The 20,744-nt window shown below is 37.3% G+C and overlaps 1 protein-coding gene across 1 annotated transcript; it reads left to right on the top strand.

Moving 5' to 3' along the window:
* The first annotated feature begins 998 nt into the window (after window positions 1–998).
* LOC112977365 (protein-lysine methyltransferase METTL21E-like) lies at window positions 999–20,330 on the top strand. The gene is made up of 5 exons (XM_026089657.1): window positions 999–1,069; window positions 2,935–3,083; window positions 16,107–16,264; window positions 18,872–18,989; window positions 19,906–20,330. The coding sequence occupies exons 1-5, from the start codon at window positions 999–1,001 to the stop codon at window positions 20,328–20,330; spliced, it is 921 nt and encodes a 306-aa protein (XP_025945442.1).
* Window positions 20,331–20,744: the final 414 nt, after the last annotated feature.

The raw sequence follows: 20,744 nt of genomic DNA, 5'->3' as shown, positions 1-20,744 counted from the left end.
ACAGTCAATTTTATATAAAACATTAGTTAGCCCCCCCTGTTAGGATGAAGGACTGAGGTGAACTGGATAGATTTGGCCTTTTTAATTTCAGAGTGTCTAGTATTTCATGTACTATGTTTACGGAGCATAAAATATCCCTCTTGATGGTACCTTTATAAGAGATAAGTATATTTGAAGGATATTCTCAGTCCAGACAGCCAGTTTACAGCAGAGTTTTGCAGATCATCCTTTAGCTATTGTTGAAATTGCCTTAAAAGTGTAGATCAGCTCTCATTGATTTGTTTGACAGCTTCTAAGTGTAAAGAGCTATGAATTTCTTTTGCTGAGTACAGGACCTTCAATTTTTTGTAAGGCTTGTTTAGTGTTCTCCTGCAGTAATTCATTRTCATTCAATGGCACGTAGAAACCCCAGTTGAGGTTGGTGTGCCATTTTGCTAAAAAAATTATGAAATAAGATATGGTTCCTGTCCTGAATAGATTACAGTCTAAATAAAGGAAGTCTTACAGATACCTGTATTTTGTTCCAATAGCAGTAATTGACTGGAAGCTGTTGAGAGATTAAACGTCTTGGATATAGAAAAGAGGGGTGATACATGTATTTATATGTATGTTGACAGCTGTTTCATGAATTTAATATTTGACTGTAAAGTTGACTAGGATTTGTTTGGGTGTTGTACCTTGTTAAGGTTTTGCATTCTAATGTGAGCATGCATTTATATATCCTTGTCACAAGTATAGCCCTGCTGTTTTGTGAATTGGCCCTTGGTGCTTTGTGCCAAAGGAAGAATCCTTTGTCTCTGATTTTTTTTTTTTCTGTTCAGTTACTTTTCAATAACAATGAGAAGTTACTAAAACTGTGCGGCTACCTTATTTTTGTGGAAAATATTCCAAAATTTGGTTACTTTTCTCTACTGGTTCAAGTTCTCTTGACTAGCTACCTACTGCTGTTTGGAAATCTTCCATTCCCTTATGTAAGGGTATTGGGTTCTCTGGGCGACATGGTATGTTGTATCTACTTTGTGTTCACGCTGCAGCTGTCAAGATTTATTATTCCTTCTGCTGTGGGGATGTTGGCAATATATGACACACATATTAGAGCTTTTCTGTCTGGGACTGCTGGGGAGCTAACTGGGAGGAAAGGAGCTAGCAAATAAATATCTTTTGTTTGTTTTTGAATATCATTTTCGGAAAACTAAAAGAAGAGATTCAGGTAATGTTAACTGAAATACAGTAGATGTGAGTTGCCACAGTATTTCAGTTGCCTGTGTTTCCAAAATGTGTTCTCTTAATCTGAATTACTTAGCATTCTTTATTTTAAAGAGTGTAAATCAGTAACTGAACTGTTCTGTACTTATGTTTTTAGTTACTTGTAGTATTATTGAATTAATATTTTTAAAGTCAGGCAGGTTGTTGTGTAGTTCAGTGTACTTCTAGGGTATTTTTAGAAGGAAAAAATGTATGGGAGCAAAATGCAAAGGTTTTTCCCTTTAGAATGATTTTATAGTGCAACTTGATCTGTTCTTCATGCAAAGGGATTTATTATTAAGCCATTATTTTTATCTTCTAATCAGAAGACAATTTGTCTTTTTTGCACTTCTGAGGTAGTGAAAAGCTGATGAATGTATATAACATTTACTACTTCATGTCCAGTAGTTTATAATGCTACTTGGTATTCTGAAGATAGACACAAATAGATAYAAAGATTTTGAATTCCATTGAATGGCTTTTCTGTTCCCCACATAATAGTGTTACTATTGGTAAGTTCATAGAAGGACAGAGATACAATAGCAGTATTTTTATTTTATATATTATGGTATATGTAGAAGCTCACTAAGCTATTTTTCACCTTCAAGTAAGTTAATGACTTTTGGCACTATGGTGGTAGGGTTAAACCTGCATATGTATAAATACAGGATAAAGTCAGAGAGAGTATGATATTTCCTCTGTAAGAAGACAGGATTGTTCTATACTATACATTTTTCATCCTCAGGTCTTGAGAAGTAAATCTGTCTAAGGCTTTGCAATGTGAGGATTTTTTTTATGATATTCAGTCCATTTTTTTATTTTTAATTTTTTTTCCTTCTCTATCCATTGCCTTATTTAATTGCATCCCCACTGGTGTTTAGATATCTATAAACTATTAGCTGTATGTTGCCTATAACTATTCTTGCACAAATCAGTCAAATTTCTGAATAAGAGTGTAAGGGTATTAAAAATTCTCAGAGTACTAATTTTTTTTTTATTCTGCAATCTCAGTGTTTTTCTGATTGTAAAATGTCAAGAACTTGAGAGCATTGATTGTCTCTCTTCTACAGACAGGTGAAAATTGCATTGTTCTTTTTTGCTATGATATTGTGCTGCAACTTTTTGTATAAATTTTGTGCTCTGTCATTCCTTCTGCATTACCTTTTTCTACTGAATATGCATGTTCTGAGTCTATTTATATAGACACATGCACATTCTGTGTCCTGTATAATGTCTGTAATTCCTGCTTCTTACTTAATCTCATGTGCAAATTTTACTAATAGGTTGTTTCCTTCCTTTCCAAGCTAATTAATTCAAATAGGATTAGACCCTTTGGTGTAAGTTTTCTTTTCCTTCAGACATTTGATGGTACCTTCACTTTCAATCAATTATAAATCTACCAACCTTCATTTGAATTAGTTCTAATTTTAAAATTTCATGGAATAGTTTTAAACAGTTATCAAAGCTTTTCTTTTTTTTTAATCTACTTTTTTTCTGTCTTGGGGAGTTGAACAGTTAAACTGGCTTGAGATTTTCTTAGACAGTTTGCTGCTATGGTTCTGTTATGCTCTGAATACTGAGTGATTTTTATGTGTCTCTAGGTCTCTCATTATTTATTACTAATGAATAAATTATAACATAATAAATGTAAAAATAACTTTTTTTTTTTTTGAGAAGTGTTATGTGAAGAAAACTAGAAGTAAAGTCATTTTGTTCATTTTACCAGGTAGGCAGGCTTGTGTTTCTCTGCAGTGTTCTGTGGCACAGTATGGATTTGACATCATCACAACCTAATCATCTGCATAATGAACTGAGAAGAAAAATAGAAGGCCAAGAAGGTAAAGAGTTTATTATCCACCGTATTTTTTGTTACACTTCAGAAAATTATTGAATAGAAGGAACAAAGGTGCCCTACTGATAATGAGCTATTTTCTCATTCATTTTTCCTGAAGAGTTCTGTTTATGGCATTTATACAGAAAATACAATAGATAGCACTGTTGTGGTATTCTAGCTACATAGCAAATTTCTGCTCTGCCAGCATACTTTGGTCCTGGCAGTTTCCTACCAGTGTTTGGCGTCTTGCTTCCGGCTATTTGCCCATGACTGGTTCCAAGGAATGAAGCTGTGACTATGATCAAGCTATTCAGAAGAGGTTTCTGTGTGGGCTGTCAGTTGGACAAAAATCTGTTATTACAAGCTTGGTTTCTGTCTAGACAACCTCAAACTTAATTCTCAAATACCTTCATCAACAACTGTTAGCAGCTTTTTCTCTTAAGCAAGTCCATGGCTGCACATCTTTCAAGATGCATCAGAAGTAATCTCAGTTTTTAGGCCTAACCAGGGTTTAGGGCAAGTTATGTGTATTGTTTTGAGGTGGGGTTTARTTATATTCTACAGCTGAATGTGAAGGAAGTTTTCCAAGTATTTTTTATTTTATTTCATATTTTAAAATCTCAGCTAATTCATGGTCCGTTTTGGCCTGTGGCTTTTGGGGTTCTGCTTTTTGAGAGAGCTCTGGACTGGTTTTACATCACCACTTATTTAGCAATGCAAGGTGGCCCTGAGTGCCTTTGGCAGAGATAGTATTGACTGCTTGCTCTTGGGTGCGCGCACTCTCTCTCTCTCACAGCTGCTAGCTCTTGGCCTGTGAGTGACTTGCTTTTTCTCTTTGGTCTCAAACATTAAAGAAGAGATCTAAAATTTTCTGACAGTGTGGAATCCTTAGAAAAAATTAATTTTTTTTTTCTTCCAGAGAGAGAGAAGTGGAGTTTTGGCGATGGCTGCAATACTTAAAATGGTTATTTGCTTATGGAAACTTTTTTATTTGCCTTTTTTTTTTTGAGTGATACATGCATTCTATACAGTAGCACATCTACTTACAGATGTACAGATACTTAGCAGAATTTTTCTTGGAAAAAGGTCTTTTCAATAATGACAGTGTTAAAGAATGGATATAATTGAACTGAACAGAATGAAATAGAACATTGTGTATTAAGAGATTTCCATGCTCTTGACTATTAAAGTGTCTGTAAAATGGCGTGGGGGTGGGGGGATCAAGCTTTAAAAAGGAAAATATTGAGGCTGTTGACTTATAACCAAAAAGGAAAGTAAGTTTTATAGTAGCAGTTTGTAAACAGAAGCCTGAGATTATAATGTAAATAAAGATGAAAATCATGCGCTTAAAGAAAAAAAGTGGAGAATCTTGCTTATTTGGAATCATTATAAGGTTGGTCTAGAGGAGAGGTAAATACACATGTAATATATATACTCTGCATAAGCCCGCTGTATTTAGGAATTGTAACTGTCTAGCACTGTAAGTTTTGAAATAATTTCACTTGAAAAGTTTGATAATAGTAGAAGAGTTTTGAATGACTGAGATGAAATTTAAAAAATTGCTCTAAAATATTAGTTTTCTCAGAACACCTACTTCACATACGAAAAATTTAAAAGCAATATGTATCACACCTGAAAAGTTAGGGGAAGAGAGAGAAAAACAAGTTCTTCCGGAAAATTTCTGTTGTCTTTTGGAGGGTTTTTTGTTTGCTTTTTTCCTGCGTCTTCGTATTTTTCGCAATAGGAGCCCTAAGAAAATTAGGTATGCACAATTGATGACCATCTCTGGAAAGCTGACACTGCACAAGAAGACGGCTCATAGAGATTGGTATAGATTGCATTTCCACAAAGCACTGTTTAAATGCCTTAATCTTGAGATTTTATTTAATGCAATTCCCTTTCCTATTGTGTAATTCTGACTTGAACAAAGAGCTCAAGTTGATCTTATGCTATAAATGAGGCATGATTGTTAGGGGAAGAAATCTCCAGAAGTATAAATATTAAAGATAAAACTACTAAAGACTGAAATATTAATGACTTATGTGTTCTATAGTACACAAGCGGGCTGAGTTAAAGTTGCATAGGCATTTCTATGCTTCTGCAAGCTTGGTTTTCTAATATTGATGTTTTCTTCATGCAGGATTTAAGGCAGGGAAGAGTCTGCCTGTAAATTCTTAAGATTTGGAATTAGGAATATAAATTGAATTCTAGGACATTAGATCAATGTATGCTAAATTAGTCAGTATGGCAGAATCTGTAGATCAGCTGCAGCTGCTCGCAGGTTGAAAAAGGTGATCACCCCCCTTTACTCAGCACTGGAAGGCCACATCTGGAGGGCTGGGTCCAGTTCTGGGCTCCCCAGTACAAAAGAAACATGGATTTACTGGAGAGACTCCAGTGAAAGGCCACAAAGATGATGAAGGAGCTGGAGTATCTCATATGAGGAAAGGCTGAGACAGCTGGGACTCCTCAGCCTGGAGAAGAGAAGGCTCAGGGGGGATCTCAGCAATGTTTATAAATATCTGRTGGGAGTGAACAAGACAGAGCCAGACTCTTTTCAGTGGTGCCCAGTGACAGGACAAGAGGCAGTGAGCACAAATTTAAACACAGGAAATTCCATCTGAACATAAGAAAACACTTTTTCACTGTGAGAGTGGCTGAACAGTTGAACAGGTTGTCCAGAGAGACTGTGGAGGCCCCTGTCCTTGGAGATACTCAAAACCTGGCTGGTCACAGTCCTGAGCAACCTGTTACAGCTGACCCTGCTTGAGCAGGGGGGTTGGACTGGAGGAGCTCCAGAGGCCCCTTCCAGCCTCAACTATTTTGTGATTCTGTGAAATATATTCCACTTAGCTAACAGAGTAACTGAATTGATAGCAATAGCAGGTGTTCCCTTTTGTGTCTAGCAACACTAGTTTAAGGGGATGAGGAGATATGAATGAAAAATGGGATATATTGACAGTTTCACAGTTTCATCTGACACCAGGCTTCGGGTTATTAAATTCCGTGCCAAGCTCTGGAGGGAAGGGCACTGAACCTTCTTCGCAGGGACTTAACTGGTCTACCTCCTCTGCCTGTGCCTCCCTTATTCTTATCCTTTTCTTCTACCCTGTTCATTAAAGTTCTTTAACTTTACCTACCTGGTCTCAATCTCTGTTTGTCAGGATTCTTGTTCCAGCTCAGTTTCTCAGCAAGTTCTGCTCCAAGCTCTTTATATTCACTGTCTCCACTTTCCTTCCCAGCCAGGCTCTGTTTTCCTAATTTAGAACTCCTTATTCTTGCTCGTGGTTGCTATTACTACTAGTTTCCAATTTACAGGTGGATCTTCGCTCAGTCTGGTCTTTCCTGATGTGTTTATCCTGTCAGTTTTTCATTATGTCTGCATAATTAGATGTCTCTTCTCTCCTCTTTCCTCTCATAATTTCTCTTGATCACTCACTTTTACTTTCTTTAGCTAAACTTTTCTGAGCTCAGACTCTACCACTCCCTTCTTCCTTTCTTGGGATGCTGAATTTGTTTGCCACATTTGCCTTATTTGGATTCACCTCAGAATAATTTTGTCTCTGAGACAGGAGGAGGAGAGCATGTTTGCAAAACATACTGGTCCTTGGCACTTCAGTGTCTCACTTCACTTGGCCAGAGCCCAGTATTTAATCCATAAATATCTGAGAAAATGCTGACCTGGTAACCTTCACATATCTTCCAGCATTTTATGAGGGATACACTCCCTCTCCTTCCCCTGCTTGACAGATGTCCTCATTGATGGCAGTTACTCCCATAATTTCAAGTCTCTGGGTGAAGTCCAGAAAGATGCCTTAAATGGGGCAGAGTTGGAACTGAGACAAGTGAGAAGCAGCCTAACCCTGTAACTTGGAAGATAAGATATTCAGCTGGGAAGATGGGATGAATTACTGTCCTGTTCCTATTTCCTGGGTTACTTCTAAAGACCCTTATTATTTTCTCCCCTTCCCACTGACCCTTTTCTGTTGACCTCAAAGACTGTACGATATAAAATATAAAAAACATTCTGGGACCAGAAACTAGAGCCTAAGACTGCTTCTTCCCAACTGAGTGTCCAGTTCGTAGTTGGGCTTTTCCTTGCTTGCTGGCTTTTCTTGGTTTCCTTATGGCTCACCTGTAAGGGTGGTGGAAGGGAGGAGATGCACCTGACCACACGATTCTGTAGAATGGCTAGAACCACCCCAAGGATGAGAGTTGTGTGCATCTGAGTCACTCTGAGGAAGACCCAGGACCCAATTTCTACATATTCTGAATGAATGCTTAAAATGCCAAACCATTCTCTAAATGGTGGACTTTGCTATTAACAGTGCTGGTAAAAAAAGAACATATTTATGCTATGTATAAATGACTGTTTTACTATATCTTCCCACCACCTGCCTTCCCTTCTTTCATCTTCCTCTTTTCCTGTCTCTTAGCCTTGAATTATGCTTCTATCTTTAAGAAAGAAATCTGTTACGTTAATTCTTATCTCAAAAGCATTAAATAATAAAAAACCTTCTTAAGAGCAGTATGTTTGTGTTAGTTACCTACATTTTTGTTTTCACTACAGGATTCACCTGAAATACTGGAACTCAAATTCTACTCCTCTTAGGTGACAAGCTGTCTCCAAATGGAAAAAGACTAAAAGAGCTAATGTGGAATAAGACTTGGGTATAACTCACTTTATGAGTGACTAGAACTAAATTACACCTTCACAGCAAACAGAACACACTCAAAAATATCTGCTCTCTAAATTCATACTTTGACTATCTTGTAGTAACTTATCTCTGAGTTTGTTTGGAAGTGTCAGCATTCAAAATAGTAGAGTAAACAGATTAGCTGTGGTACTTTGAACTAACATTTTGCTGCTCCTTTTCTCTCCCCGCAACAAGTAAACCTACTTTTGCTGAAGGCACTACTAACCTTGAATGAAAACTTCTTGTGTATGGATAGAACAGAAGTTGGAGTCAAAGCTCAAGTAATCATAGCACGGATTAACTCTATAGAGAAGTCTGTAGTATGTTCCTCCCTTTCAGCCACATGCCTATCTTTTCTAACATCTTTACCCTTTCTTCTTGTCTGGTTTCTTCATTGCAGTAGATGCATTTCAACAGTAAGTGAAATATTTCTCAGCTGCCACAAGAAAAAGTGGCATGTTCTCATGGACTGATGTTGTCAAATTACTTTCTGATTCTTTCCTCAAAGAAAAGTTTTAGAAGTCCAAAATTACTGATAGGGGAAAATTGGTAGGCATTTTTGGAGTCCCTCCCATTCTGCTTGCCATGGTACCTAGAGTGCCCTGGTATGATTACAAGGAAGCAGGAACCTTCAACTGTACAAAGCCATCTTCACCAGGCAGGGTAAGAAGGGTGGAAGTTTAGACTAGACATGGCTTACAGGGGGTCTAAGTTATGCATCCAGATCCTTCCTGTCCATCAAGAAATTGGTTGTCAGCCTCTTGTACTTTAGACCATCCAACTTAAGAATGTAGCCTGCTTTTGTAGTCAAAGGGAAGTTATTTAGTTTTCTTTTACAATTAAATTGCTGCTGATCCTAGACCTGCAGCTGTTTTCCACAACAGAAAAATATGATTGAGTAAGAAGGGGAGTACTTGCCACATTTGGATTGATTGTGCTCATAAGATAGTCTGACTACGATGCTTTTATTTTCAGGCTTCTAATGGTTTTGGATGACCAATGATTTGTATGGGGCTGGGAAATGAGTAGTGTGAATTTCAAATTGAAAATGCACTTCTAAAACCTGGATAAATCCATAGATTGTATGCTGTGAACATATCCTCACTTCTGTTCTTGTCTCCTCATACTCTGAGCTAAATGCATTTTATTTCTTGGCTGAGATGTGGCTGTCCATGGGTGCCACAGTTCTGTCCTTCTGCATTTCAAAGTATAAAGTTTCAAGCATTATATTACACTGACGTAGTTTCTCAGATTAATCGATATAATATACCTTGCCATTGCCATCAGTTCATCAGCTTAGCTTGGAATGAATGTACTAGAATGTTTATACTCCGTTACATGGTCATTTCTCCCTTTGTAGGTAAGGATGAAGCCAGGGAAAATTAACCATTTAGTTTAGGCAAGTGAATTTTCTGGAACAGCGCTTTGCTTTATATTCTTAGAAAGGTATAGATTACCTCTGACTTTTGGAAAGTCAAGGGCATGGCTAAAGTTCCCTCCTATCCCCTTCTTTCAAGGATTCTTAGGCTGTGATAAGGACAAATGGGTGGAATGAAATGAAGACACTAATCTGATGCTCCCCCAAATGTGGGGAATATTCTGTGATTCAGTATTACATATGTTTCCACGGAACTATCTGTAATAGTTATAATAATTTCAGGACCAGGGCTCTGATCTCAAGACACTAGTAGCTCAGTAAAAATGTTGAGGCTTCAGGGTCCCTTAGCACTGGGGCCTAATACAGATTTGAGTAGCGTTGCTCTGAGCCTTTGGAAACAGCTGGATTCACAGGGCTACCTTTTCAGTGCAATAATGTAGCTCTTCTCTGGTCACCTCTAACAGTGACAGAACTAACTGCAGATCTGTGCCTGTACTGGTATTTCTGCAGCTATCTTCTTGGAGTTGGGCCTTACCATGTCCTGCTGGAATTGAGTTTGCTGATTTTCTTACTAATGACTCATTTTGTGAGTGTATGTCCCCAGGCTTAACCCACAGGTCCAATGGTATTTATCTCTTGTGAGCTTTAATTTTGGGAAACTAACCAGAACAGTGATTGTAATGATCAAACAGCTATCTTGATCCAAAATATTGTCTGTTTGCCGCAATAGATAGAGAACTAAGATAAAGAGAGGAGAAAAGTATTATAAAGGAATAGAGCTTTTTTTTGTTTTTAATTTATAGACTTATCACCTTCTTTTGGCAGCTGACCAGCTGTCCCAAAATAAATTAACTTCTGGAAAGAGAAAGTCTCTTTTTACAGCTCATCTTTTGGCTTTTCTATTCACAGGATTTTAGCCCCCCCTTTTTTTTTAAAAAAGCGGGTTCTGTCACCTGTGTGACGATCAGAAGTACAGTCTCCACAGACGACATCACAACATGAAATAACATTCTGAATAACAGCAGCTGAGGCACCYGTATTACAAGTCATTACTTCTTGCCTGCTTTTCACACTTCCCTATTAAACCCAATCACCTGACACCCACATGTCAGTCACACTGTCAGCCCATAGGGGTTAGGAGATTAGGAGAGAGATGAAATTATTGATTGAATATTTCAATCTGTTACTGAAAGAAAGTAAAAAAATGCAGGACAATGTTTTTCAAACAAAATGTTAAAAATTGCTTGTCTTTCTGCTCCCCTCCTCCTTCCCAAACAAAAACATATCCCCACACTAAGGCCTCTGTATTTGTGAAAATGGAAAGTTTGAAGAGAATCCACTTCAGACTTACCTGAAAGGAGTTTTTTAATCACTGGAAAGCACATTCAAGGTAAGGCTTACTCTGTTTAAGACATCCACCAGTAATTGTGCTTTTTGAGAGACGCTGTCTGAGCAGGAACTGTGAGCTGCTGTCCTCTGAAATGTGGAGTTCTATTGCTTAATACCAACAAATATGAGTGGTGGATAACACTGCCCAAGCCTCTACAGACAGGCCATGCTTGCAACCCCAGTAGAGATTGGTTTTGGAAAAGAAACCAACTTTGTGTATTTGGGCACTACTGAAAAGAGAATTTCTGTGAACTGTGCAACCAAAAGAATTACAGATGAGGTGACGCAAATAACTATCTTTTATATTATTTTTGAAATTTATTTTTGAAATTTAACTAATTGCAGGATAAATATATAAACTATGTCTTGAATTTTTATTTTGGATGACTCTGGTTCTGCRTGTCCAGATTGGAGAGTTCTGAAAAGGCCTGTTGATAGTGAATTATTAGTGCTTTATCTCATGTATTACTCAAATCAGTATGTCAGTGTGGGTGGTCCTCCCTGTTCCTCAAGCTCACAAAAACAGTTGCTGAGAAGTCTTAGAGAAACCATGTAGATCTTCACAATTGTTGATACATGGTTGTTACAATATTTGTAAGTACAGGCTTAAATGGTAAATGTGAAGTCTAAACYCTACAGGTGAGAGAGTATATTGCTTCTGAAGGGAGAACGTCTTGCTCTAGAACTGAACTTTGTCAGATCAAGCTCATGCTGAAGGCTTGGATTTCATTACTTTTGCCAACTGGAAAAGATCCATCAGAGTAGACAGAGTAGACAGTCGGGTCTTATTTCATTTGCGTGCACTCCTATCACCTTGGGCTGTGACACCATTTGACCTTAAAAAATCAAGTAGGATCAGGTCAGCACTTGGAAGAGAGTATTCTATAATTTTTTCCTGTAAACTGTTTTGGTGAATCATTGGGTGAGTTTATGGCTTCTGAATTAATGCTGTCCTGATCCATTAGCAAAGTAGTCAGAGGATGTTTTGTTACTGTATGTACTGAAAATGGATGGCTAGTATATTCTTTATAGCTTCCATGTGGAAGGGTCATTTAACTTCCTTTTTTGGCCACATTCTAATTAGGTATTTAAACAATGTTATCAATATTCTTTTTCAATTTTAATTCATACTCCTTGTCTTTACTGCTTTTCCTGCATTTTATGTGCTGTTTAACAGTGCCCATCTTTCTTCTCTCTTTATTCAATTAAGAGCCCATTAATGTAGGGAGTATCATTAGTTATACAGTAAGAGAGATTTAACATATGCTAATAACTGATGGAAGACACCCAACTGAATTTTAAGGTTGCTGCTTCCTGACTGAGCAGTATACTACCAAAGTGGATGTTATGTTTACAATTAGTGTAAACAGAACAGCCGATCATGTAGCATATTTAGAAATAGGTATATTTCTACTGATTCCAAGCAAAAGTGTGCAAATCAACTCAGCATAAGGCCTGTTCTCATGATTTCCTTCATTATTAAAGATTCTGTAATTAGCAGMTTGTTACTTTCTGACTTGATCTGTCTCCTGTTATTTTCCTTCTCCCTTGCCCTCTCCACTTGAAGGACTTCTCCATCTCAGCAGAACTCATGTCCTTTTTCTTCAGGTTTTGTGCTAATATAAAACGTTTCATATGACATTCAAATGTATCAGCAAAATCCTCTGTTTCTCTATACAAGATTGTACAGTTTGTCACACATTTTTATAACTAACCTGCCACTAACTTAAGAACTCCAGTCTTCCACATGATTTAGTATGTCTCTTTGGAAAACTGTGTTCACATTTTAGTTGTAATAATGATGTTTGCTGTGCCTTTGAGAATGATATTTATACTGTTTTCATAATGATGTGGTTGATAGAGTGCAAAATTATGTGTCAGCAGTATATGACTATCTCGCTCATGCCTGATGTTTGCTGAGAACCAAGGGATTTCAAAGAACATGCTCCAAAGACATCAGACTTTTATAGTAAAAGATAAAAGAAATACCTGAAATATTTCAAAGAACACTGTAAGTCATTAGCCTATTAGGCAGAAAGCCTTAAGAAACTTACCTAAATTCAAATGTTATTTCAAGAAGGATTTGGGCATATATGGATGGGAACTTCTGCGTGAATACAAATTCAAGGCCAGAGGAACATGATCTGTTTCTCTAGTAGAAAATTATTTCAGTCACTGCATGTTAACTGAATAGGATCAAACTATCACATCTTAATCTAAATAAGGTTTTCCACCTGAAACTCCAGTAATATCTATGTGTACTTGCTTACACCAAGAGATGAATAGTTTGAAGAAGGTAATTACACGTGTATACCACTTCCATGCCTCTCCAAATCACAGAGAAGAAGAATTATGGAGAACCTACCTGATCAGACTCAGGTAAATGACGAAGGGAGGAACCAGTTCTAGTTCTTTAAAGTTTTGCCAGTTTGGTATGGATGCTTGAGTAGTATCACTGGAAATGGCCCATATGCACTTCCATTCTTAAAAGAATTGAGACTCAAATCAACCCTCTTCTTCCTTTGTCTGCCCCTATTCTACTGATGAGTCAGCTGTTGCTATCTTAAAATATCATTAAAATTGTTAAAATCCATTCACTGAGTCATAATCTCAAGAAGTTATCTTTCTGAACAAGAGAATAAGGACTGTAATACATCGATAAATACCTCCAGGAGAATAACTTCCTATCAGAATTTTAAATCTGGTATCAGGAAACCTGAGTTTGAGTGAAATAGCAGAACTTTCCTAACATTTGCAGATATTAAAAGAGACTTCATTTGGATTTTGTTTACTCTGATAATGATTTTTTTGTTGCATGAAATATTTCCTGCTAGTTTGTTATTTTCTGTTCTGACTGCTCTGAATGCAGTTAACAAACAATTACTTCTTTCTTCATACAGTGCCAGAAGGAGTTTAGCTATTCTGAATGATATAAAGCAGAAAATAGAAGAGTGTTTTTGGAGGTATGTAGGGAGATTTACATGGAACCAAGCAAATCTGACTAAAGGTCTACACTCATCGTTTTGTCAGCACTCTTCAGAATCATTAGTTTCTTCATGCTGATATAATTTCTTGTCATGGTTTTGAAGTCAGTCTACTATGTGATGTCCCTGATGAAACAAATGCTCTTCTTGATTCCACAGAATATTAGGATCTTAATGGGAAGAAAAAAAAAAAAGAAAAAAAAAAAAGAACCCTAAAACTGTTAAGTTAGGTTCTCTGGAAAACCCACGTGTGGGATCACCAAGTGGTGATAAGATAGCTGCCCACTAAGCATTCGCAAAAGATGGTTAGTTTTTCCAGATTATCCAATACAAAAAAAAGGTGGGAGATGTATATTGAACACTAGCGGGGTAGCTGTAATACTTCTAAACTTGCATAGACATTTTGCCAGAAGCTTTATAAAGTTAAGTCTTAATAAATTAGGGCTTTTAATGAAAGTTAGATCAGAAGCATATGTCAGAGCAGAATCAGATCAGAAAGGAAGAAGAATCTAGAAAAATGGTTGTAGTTGAAGGTAATAGAAGGAACGAGCTTTTTGCTTGCACAGCCAGTACTGATCACAGAACAAGATCAGACTGCTCTAAGCAATCAGAAAATACTAACAGAAGGTTAGTTTTAGCATGCCTAGAAACAGGATGACAAATTAAATACGCTTAGGTTATTTGTAATAAGGCAGCTTCATATCAATTATTTGATAATAAGAATGAATTTTGCCCTGGAGCAGCATTTTTCTGGCATTTAACTTGTGTTTGCACAGAGTTTTCTGCTTGGAGGCACAGTATGTGCGCTCTCCCCTACTCAGTATGTGCTTTCCCCAACTTAACATTAGAGCCTTGCAGAAGACGTAGTGGGCTGGCCACATACTGGTATTTCCTAACATCTTAAAGTATCATAATTTCCATGTCTTTTCTTTCTGTTAACTTTATAAAATTATGCTACTTATATGTTTCTTTACAGTAATATATGCATTACATTATTTTTAATTTTGCTGTGTCCCATGGTTAGCATTTTGGGTTACCAGATCAATCTTGGTATCAGCAGAACTAAGACTGAGCATAAACATTTTTGCTCTTTCTTCCTTGTGTTTATTGCCATTCTCTAATTTTGTCTGATGCTTAGAGTCAGTTGAATTACAAGCTTCAAGCACTGGCTGATGAGCCTGAGCATCTTTCTGATCTCTTTTTGTTTGTTATCCTTCTTTCTTTGTCCACCTCTGCTTTTGCTCTGCAGTCCTTCTACAGCTGGAAAGGGAGAGGGACTTTTTCAATAGGTTATGGCCATGAAAGTACTGAAGCATATGGCAGAGTGAATGACAACAATTGAGGCTCTGATATCCTGTGGCTACAGTGATTCCAGGGGGAAGAAAATGTGCAGAATTTTCAGTAGTGCCAACAGCCGCCATCCAATTACTTTGTGGTTTATGTGAATTTACTAAAGGATGGTAGACCAATGTTTTCATGCTGATGAGAGAGCATTTGCTTTCATTTTATAGGCATTGGGAACTGCAGTTTCTGCATTATGTAATATGCAGATCTTGATATCTGTGATTTGGATGTTAACTGCAGACTTGAAATAGAAACTCTGCTTTGGAAAAGATGGTAACCCAGTTATCTAAATCTGTAGCATGCTCTCTAGGGGATGTAGCTTGTAAACATGGTTTGCTTTAGCTAATTTGCCAAGAGATTCTAATTGGCTGTGAAAGCAAATTTACTAAGAAAACTTGGAATAAATCTAAACTTTGCTAAGAAAGTGCTCTGGAGAGATTCACTTATCTATTTCATTACAACATTGTGGAGCAGCTTTGTGTGATGATGGCAAAACTGAAACTGTCTTTGTACTCGGCTAGAAACAAATGAATCTTCTCCTTTAGAAGAATTATCATGGATTATGTTAGCCATCATAAATATTCTTTGCATAGCAACAAGGATGGTATTCAGGATATCAAGCCAACTGGAAAGAATCCCTTTTACTAGGCTCTGTTGGGGTGGGTGGATAAGCTTTCCTAACAACAGTAGTGCTTTCTCTCCTGTCCATCATAATTTGCATTGCTAGGATCTGTTTCACAAGTTTTGTGACAGATTTATAAATGATATTACAATTCCTTTGTTTACTGTCAAAAAGAACCATAATGTGCAAAAAGTGAATAAGAGGATACGGGAAATAATAAAAAAACCCAAGTGCATAAAAGCATGAAAATGAACAGTATGGCAGCTGCTTTCAAAGTGAAAGGGAAAATTTTTCCTTTGGATTGCTGGAATGGAAAGCAAGATATGATAAAATGCCACTTGTTGTCTTTACTTTTCCTGAACTTAGCTTCTTCAGCAAAACAGGAAAGAAATTACTTTGTGTAGTGTCATAAACTGAAAACTTAAATTAGAATTCAGGAGACTTCCCATGTATCATGATAACCATTAATGGTAAAATGCATTTTCATTCATGGACATAATTCAAATTCTTGCTTCCATACCAGCTTTTTAAGATAAATTGGTAGTTTCATTATCAGCCCACTCAGCTTTTATGTTTTTATAAGTTATTTGACCTTTTATACTTTCGCTTCCAGGGGAAAAAGAAGATGAACAGATAGTTGCAGAAATCATGAGACGGCGTTTCTTTCCTGCTGTTGTAACTCATAGGGCCTGGGAAGGCTTTCACTTTGCTGGCCATGAGATAAGAATTACAGAAGCCGCTGACTGTTATGGGGCAGTAGTCTGGCCATCGGTACAATATTTATGAATTTTTTTTTTTCCGTTTCTGAGTCTTCTATCACTTTTAATTTATTTTGCATGATAATATGTTTTGTTGGATGTTGTAAAGACAAAAGATGACTTCCTACTTTTTCTCTGTCTCCAGTCTACAAACAACAAACCTGTATTTAGCCTGCTTTCCTGTGGGTTCCTGGTTCTCAAAGCTTAGACAATATCTCTTGTTTATTCCCCCTTTCCCCTCCTCTCCTGCCAATAACTTTTTATCCTATTATCCAATTACAAGCACATTTTGAAGGAAAGATGGCAGTCTCAAGAAGATTACATTTCTGTACATTTTATAAATACAGATGGCTGTATAGCAGGCAGATCCAGATTGTGGAAATAGTTGTGGTATGATCTCACCAGGTATTACCCCTGAGAGAATCTACTCGGTCTACTCATGTGAGAAACACATTAACCTTGTAAATATCCAGTCATGGGAAAAGGTTCAATTGAAGCTTTCAATTTTTTAAACCACAAGCAATCTATGTGGTGGAGAACCCTTGTATTCAGGAAATATCATTCATGGCTCTGGATATATGAACTATTAACATCCACCATAGGAAGAGCCTTTTTCAAGGTTTTGAGTCTATGCGGTGATGCAGCTAATTGAGTGTTTGGGAGTTGTTAAGTAAGAGTGAAAGAAAGTGATGTGGTCGGGGATGTGCCATGATGCACCATCGACGCTTATGGCATTTGGAGAACACCACTGAAACAGTGTGATCCCCAGGAGCTCCTGCAGGGAAAGGACTAAAATCCAAGAGGCTCCATTTCTGTCCCAACAGTGTTAGGCTCGCAGGGTTTTGCCAGTTAAGAAATATGGCCACGTTTAAACTGAGGAGAAATAGTGTATTTCCCTGTTTTGAACTCCAAACACTTTTCCTTCTCTTAGCTGACCTGGGCAAGTCATTTATGCTATATCTCTTAGCAGTCTCAGTGCAATTCTTCAAGGAAAGGTTGGATGATTGCCAGCTGTTCTCACAAAATCATGAGCTGTACTGAAAAGCATAATTTCTCTGGAAGGGCTTAGCCAGTTCTGCTATGAAAGGAAGACACCCCCTCTGTCTCTCTTCATATTCTCCATCTGGCCATATTTGAACCCTTCTGATAAATGTCAACCAGATTTGTCAAGAGGGCAGAAGCTTTAAGGAAAACAAAGTTTATGCATGTTTCATGGAAAGGAAACCAGGTTTCAAAGATTCAGTGATTTAATCCATAGAACTTTGATCCTGCCAGCCAGTTTCTACAGCTGAATATGGCAAGACTCTGAGGGAAGAGCTTATAAGAATATATGGAACTAAGAGAAAATCTTAGTATAATGTGTTTAAAAAGTCAGTTAACCACCAGATACAAACCTTTAGAAACCTGGACTTAATTAGTCCTGGTACTCACAGAGTTACTTTGATGTAAAAATATACCAAGTATTTGTTATACTTCTATATCAAAGCTTTGTTGAGTAGGAGATACCTGTGCATTCATGTAAAAGATCTTTCTCTTTTTACTCTGAGTTGAGAGGTAGAGAGCAAAAACTTTGTTTGAGTTTCTGGTATGTATTGGATCAACATCCATCCTGTTCCTTTCTCTCTATTTCTTTCTCAATCTGTTAAAAGTAAAACTAAAAGAGTATAATTTTGCTATTCCAAACTGAGACACTGATAATTGTTTTTCCAAGTGGTCATCCATATTGCAAAAGAATGTGGCAACCATCATATATATTTGTCAATGGAGACAATATAATTTTCTGTACAAACCGGCATTTGGCTTTTACTAAGTCTTGGAAATAGTATGGGAGACAAGTTGGAAACTATCATTGCAAGAGGAATGGAAGTAGCAATTTCTATTTCAACAGTGAACTAAAGTATAATTCAGAATATGCCAGTCTGTGGACAGCCATCTGGTCAGTATTAAGACAGGACAGAAAAACTTAAGAAGCTTCTTGATCACAGCATATAAATGCATACAGAAGGAGACAATTGTAGAAGGCTCTTTGTGGTTTTGTTTGCTGAAGAGGTTTGTTATGCTTACCTTGGTAAGCATACAGAAACTGCAAACAAGCAAACTGAAGTGAAGGTAAAGAGGCAAAACTGTTGGTCCCTTTTGAATCATTACGATAATTAACTATTCTTACAAATAATTAATTATTGCAAGAGATTAACATGGATTGCAGTTGATTTTTTTGCACAAGCAGTTCTTACATAAAGATGTCTTTGTGAAGGACACATTTTAACTCAACCAGAAGTAAGTGCAGTTACATGCTGGAGTTGCTGACTGGAATTTTCTGGCTCATGTTACACAGTGTGACAGATTAGATAATTGCAGTGGTTCCTTCTGGTTGTAACGCTTTGCAAGTATATACTGAGGCATGTTGTGACATTTATTTTGTCAGCCTATAGAGCTCAAAGATCATAGTGAGCTGTGATCTTTTCAGGACAGCATTTGAATTAATATTGCTCATTTGAACAGATGGGAAGTTACAAAAAACCCCACCATTTTTGCATGCTTATAAATGACAATGCTTATTTAGTGAGAGGTTTTATTTCATTTATTTGTTCAGTATGTTCATGGATTCCCTCCTCTACAGGCTCTTGTTCTGTGTTATTTTTTGGAAACTAATTCTAAACAATACAATTTGGTTGACAAAAATGTGATTGAAATTGGAGCTGGAACTGGGTTGGTCTCCGTAGTAGCCAGTCTGCTTGGTGAGTACGTCATTGCTCTTATGCTCTTAGAAACATCTACGAGATCAATACTGGATGACACAGAAGTGGCTCAGTTCCTCAAAAACAGAGTTGCTTGAAAGCTGTTAAGAGAAAGAAAAAGTGAATTCTGAAAGGCTTCTTTGGAAACTGGTTCTGTTATTTTCTCTGTAAAATTATGAATGTATTTGTGCAATAAAGGAGGTTCCAGTAGATGAAACTGCTGTTAAGTGTTAAACAGGGAACCAAAATAAGAAACTAGTGGCCTAAGAGGAATGTCAGTGGCAACTAGAAGAAGCCAGATTTAGGGAAGACTTCTTCCACTGACCAGATAGCTCTGGGATGCCAAGTTGCTTCCTCTCCACATGTGTTCAGCCTTTTCTCTTTTAGCAATTACCCTTGAGTTTTCTGCTACCAGCACTGTCCTGTTTTCTCTCAGCCTCCTCTTCTCAAGAGCACCCCAGTTCAGTAACTTCTGCATTTTAACAGAATTTKAACACTCTGTAGTCTGAGAAAGCTTCTTGCTGTGTGAAAAGGAAGGAACCTGAAACAATGCTTAAATCTCATGCTGACTTTTTGGAGTCAGTATTCCTYGATCCCTAATCTCTCACGTTACTCTTAACCAGTGTGCTATTAGGGCACAGTAAGCATTTGATCCTATTCCCGCTCACCCCCCCTGCTTCATTTAGATGGCAATCTGTAGAGTCCACTATCTTTAAATGTGATTCTTTATCTGGGAACCAAATATTAATATTAAGCACAATGACTAAGAGCTTCTGGGAGCTTTTACAGTGTTCTGTTCCCCTCAGTGAGATCTGTATGGTAAAATCAGTTCCCTGGGCAGTGGTTTTTGTGAGTGGGCTTTTGCTCAAGTCTTGAAGTGTATTCAAAGATTACTTTTGTTTTCTCCCTGTCACAGGTGCAYGTGTGACTGCCACTGATTTGCCAGAACTACTGGGAAACCTTCAGCACAATGTTCTCCAAAATACAAAATTGAAATGCAAGCACCAGCCTTGTGCTAAGGAATTGTCTTGGGGAATTGATCTGGAAAAGAACTTTCCTAGATCTTCATGTCACTTTGACTACATTATGGCTGCTGATGTAGTTTACCACCATCCCTTCCTAGATGAACTCCTCCTAACTTTTGATCACTTGTGCAAGAATGACACTGTTATTCTCTGGGCTATGAAATTTAGAYTGGACAAAGAGAACCAATTTGTGGGTAGATTTCAGACACTGTTTGACTTAGAAGTAATTTTCAATTTCCCTAGTTTGAACATAACCTTGTACAAGGCAATGAGGAAAGGCAGGATGAAAGTCAGACACTCCAAACTGACTGTCTGAAAAAGAGATACATGAGGGTGACAGTTTCAGCTGTCTGTAGCTTTTTAATAAGTTCCATGTTAGTAGTTGCTTAAACCAGCATGAACGGTGTTTTTAGAGACAGCTAAAACAAAACATCAGATTTCTAGTATATCCCTAAAGAATTCCTGAATTCAATTTGCTGATAGTTTTATACAGAGAAATACGTCTTCTATGTGCTAAACTGACAACATTAATAACTTTCTCAAGCCTTACTGTTATTGTTATGGGATGTGTAATGTGTATTTCATAGCTTTTAATTGAAGCTTTTAACAGTGCCTGATAAGGTCAGCCAATCATTTGAAACTTAAGACTATGRTAAATCTTTGGATTTAAAAGTTGAGTTGTCAAACCTGATCTTTCCCCATTCCCACCATAGTGTGTAAATCCTTTCTT

The sequence above is a fragment of the Apteryx rowi genome, unplaced genomic scaffold, assembly GCF_003343035.1.
Source record: "Apteryx rowi isolate R43461 unplaced genomic scaffold, aptRow1 scaffold_824, whole genome shotgun sequence".
In the NCBI taxonomy this organism is placed as follows: domain Eukaryota; kingdom Metazoa; phylum Chordata; class Aves; order Apterygiformes; family Apterygidae; genus Apteryx; species Apteryx rowi.
Note: the sequence above shows the minus strand (reverse complement) of the source record. Positions and strands in the feature narration are given on the sequence as shown.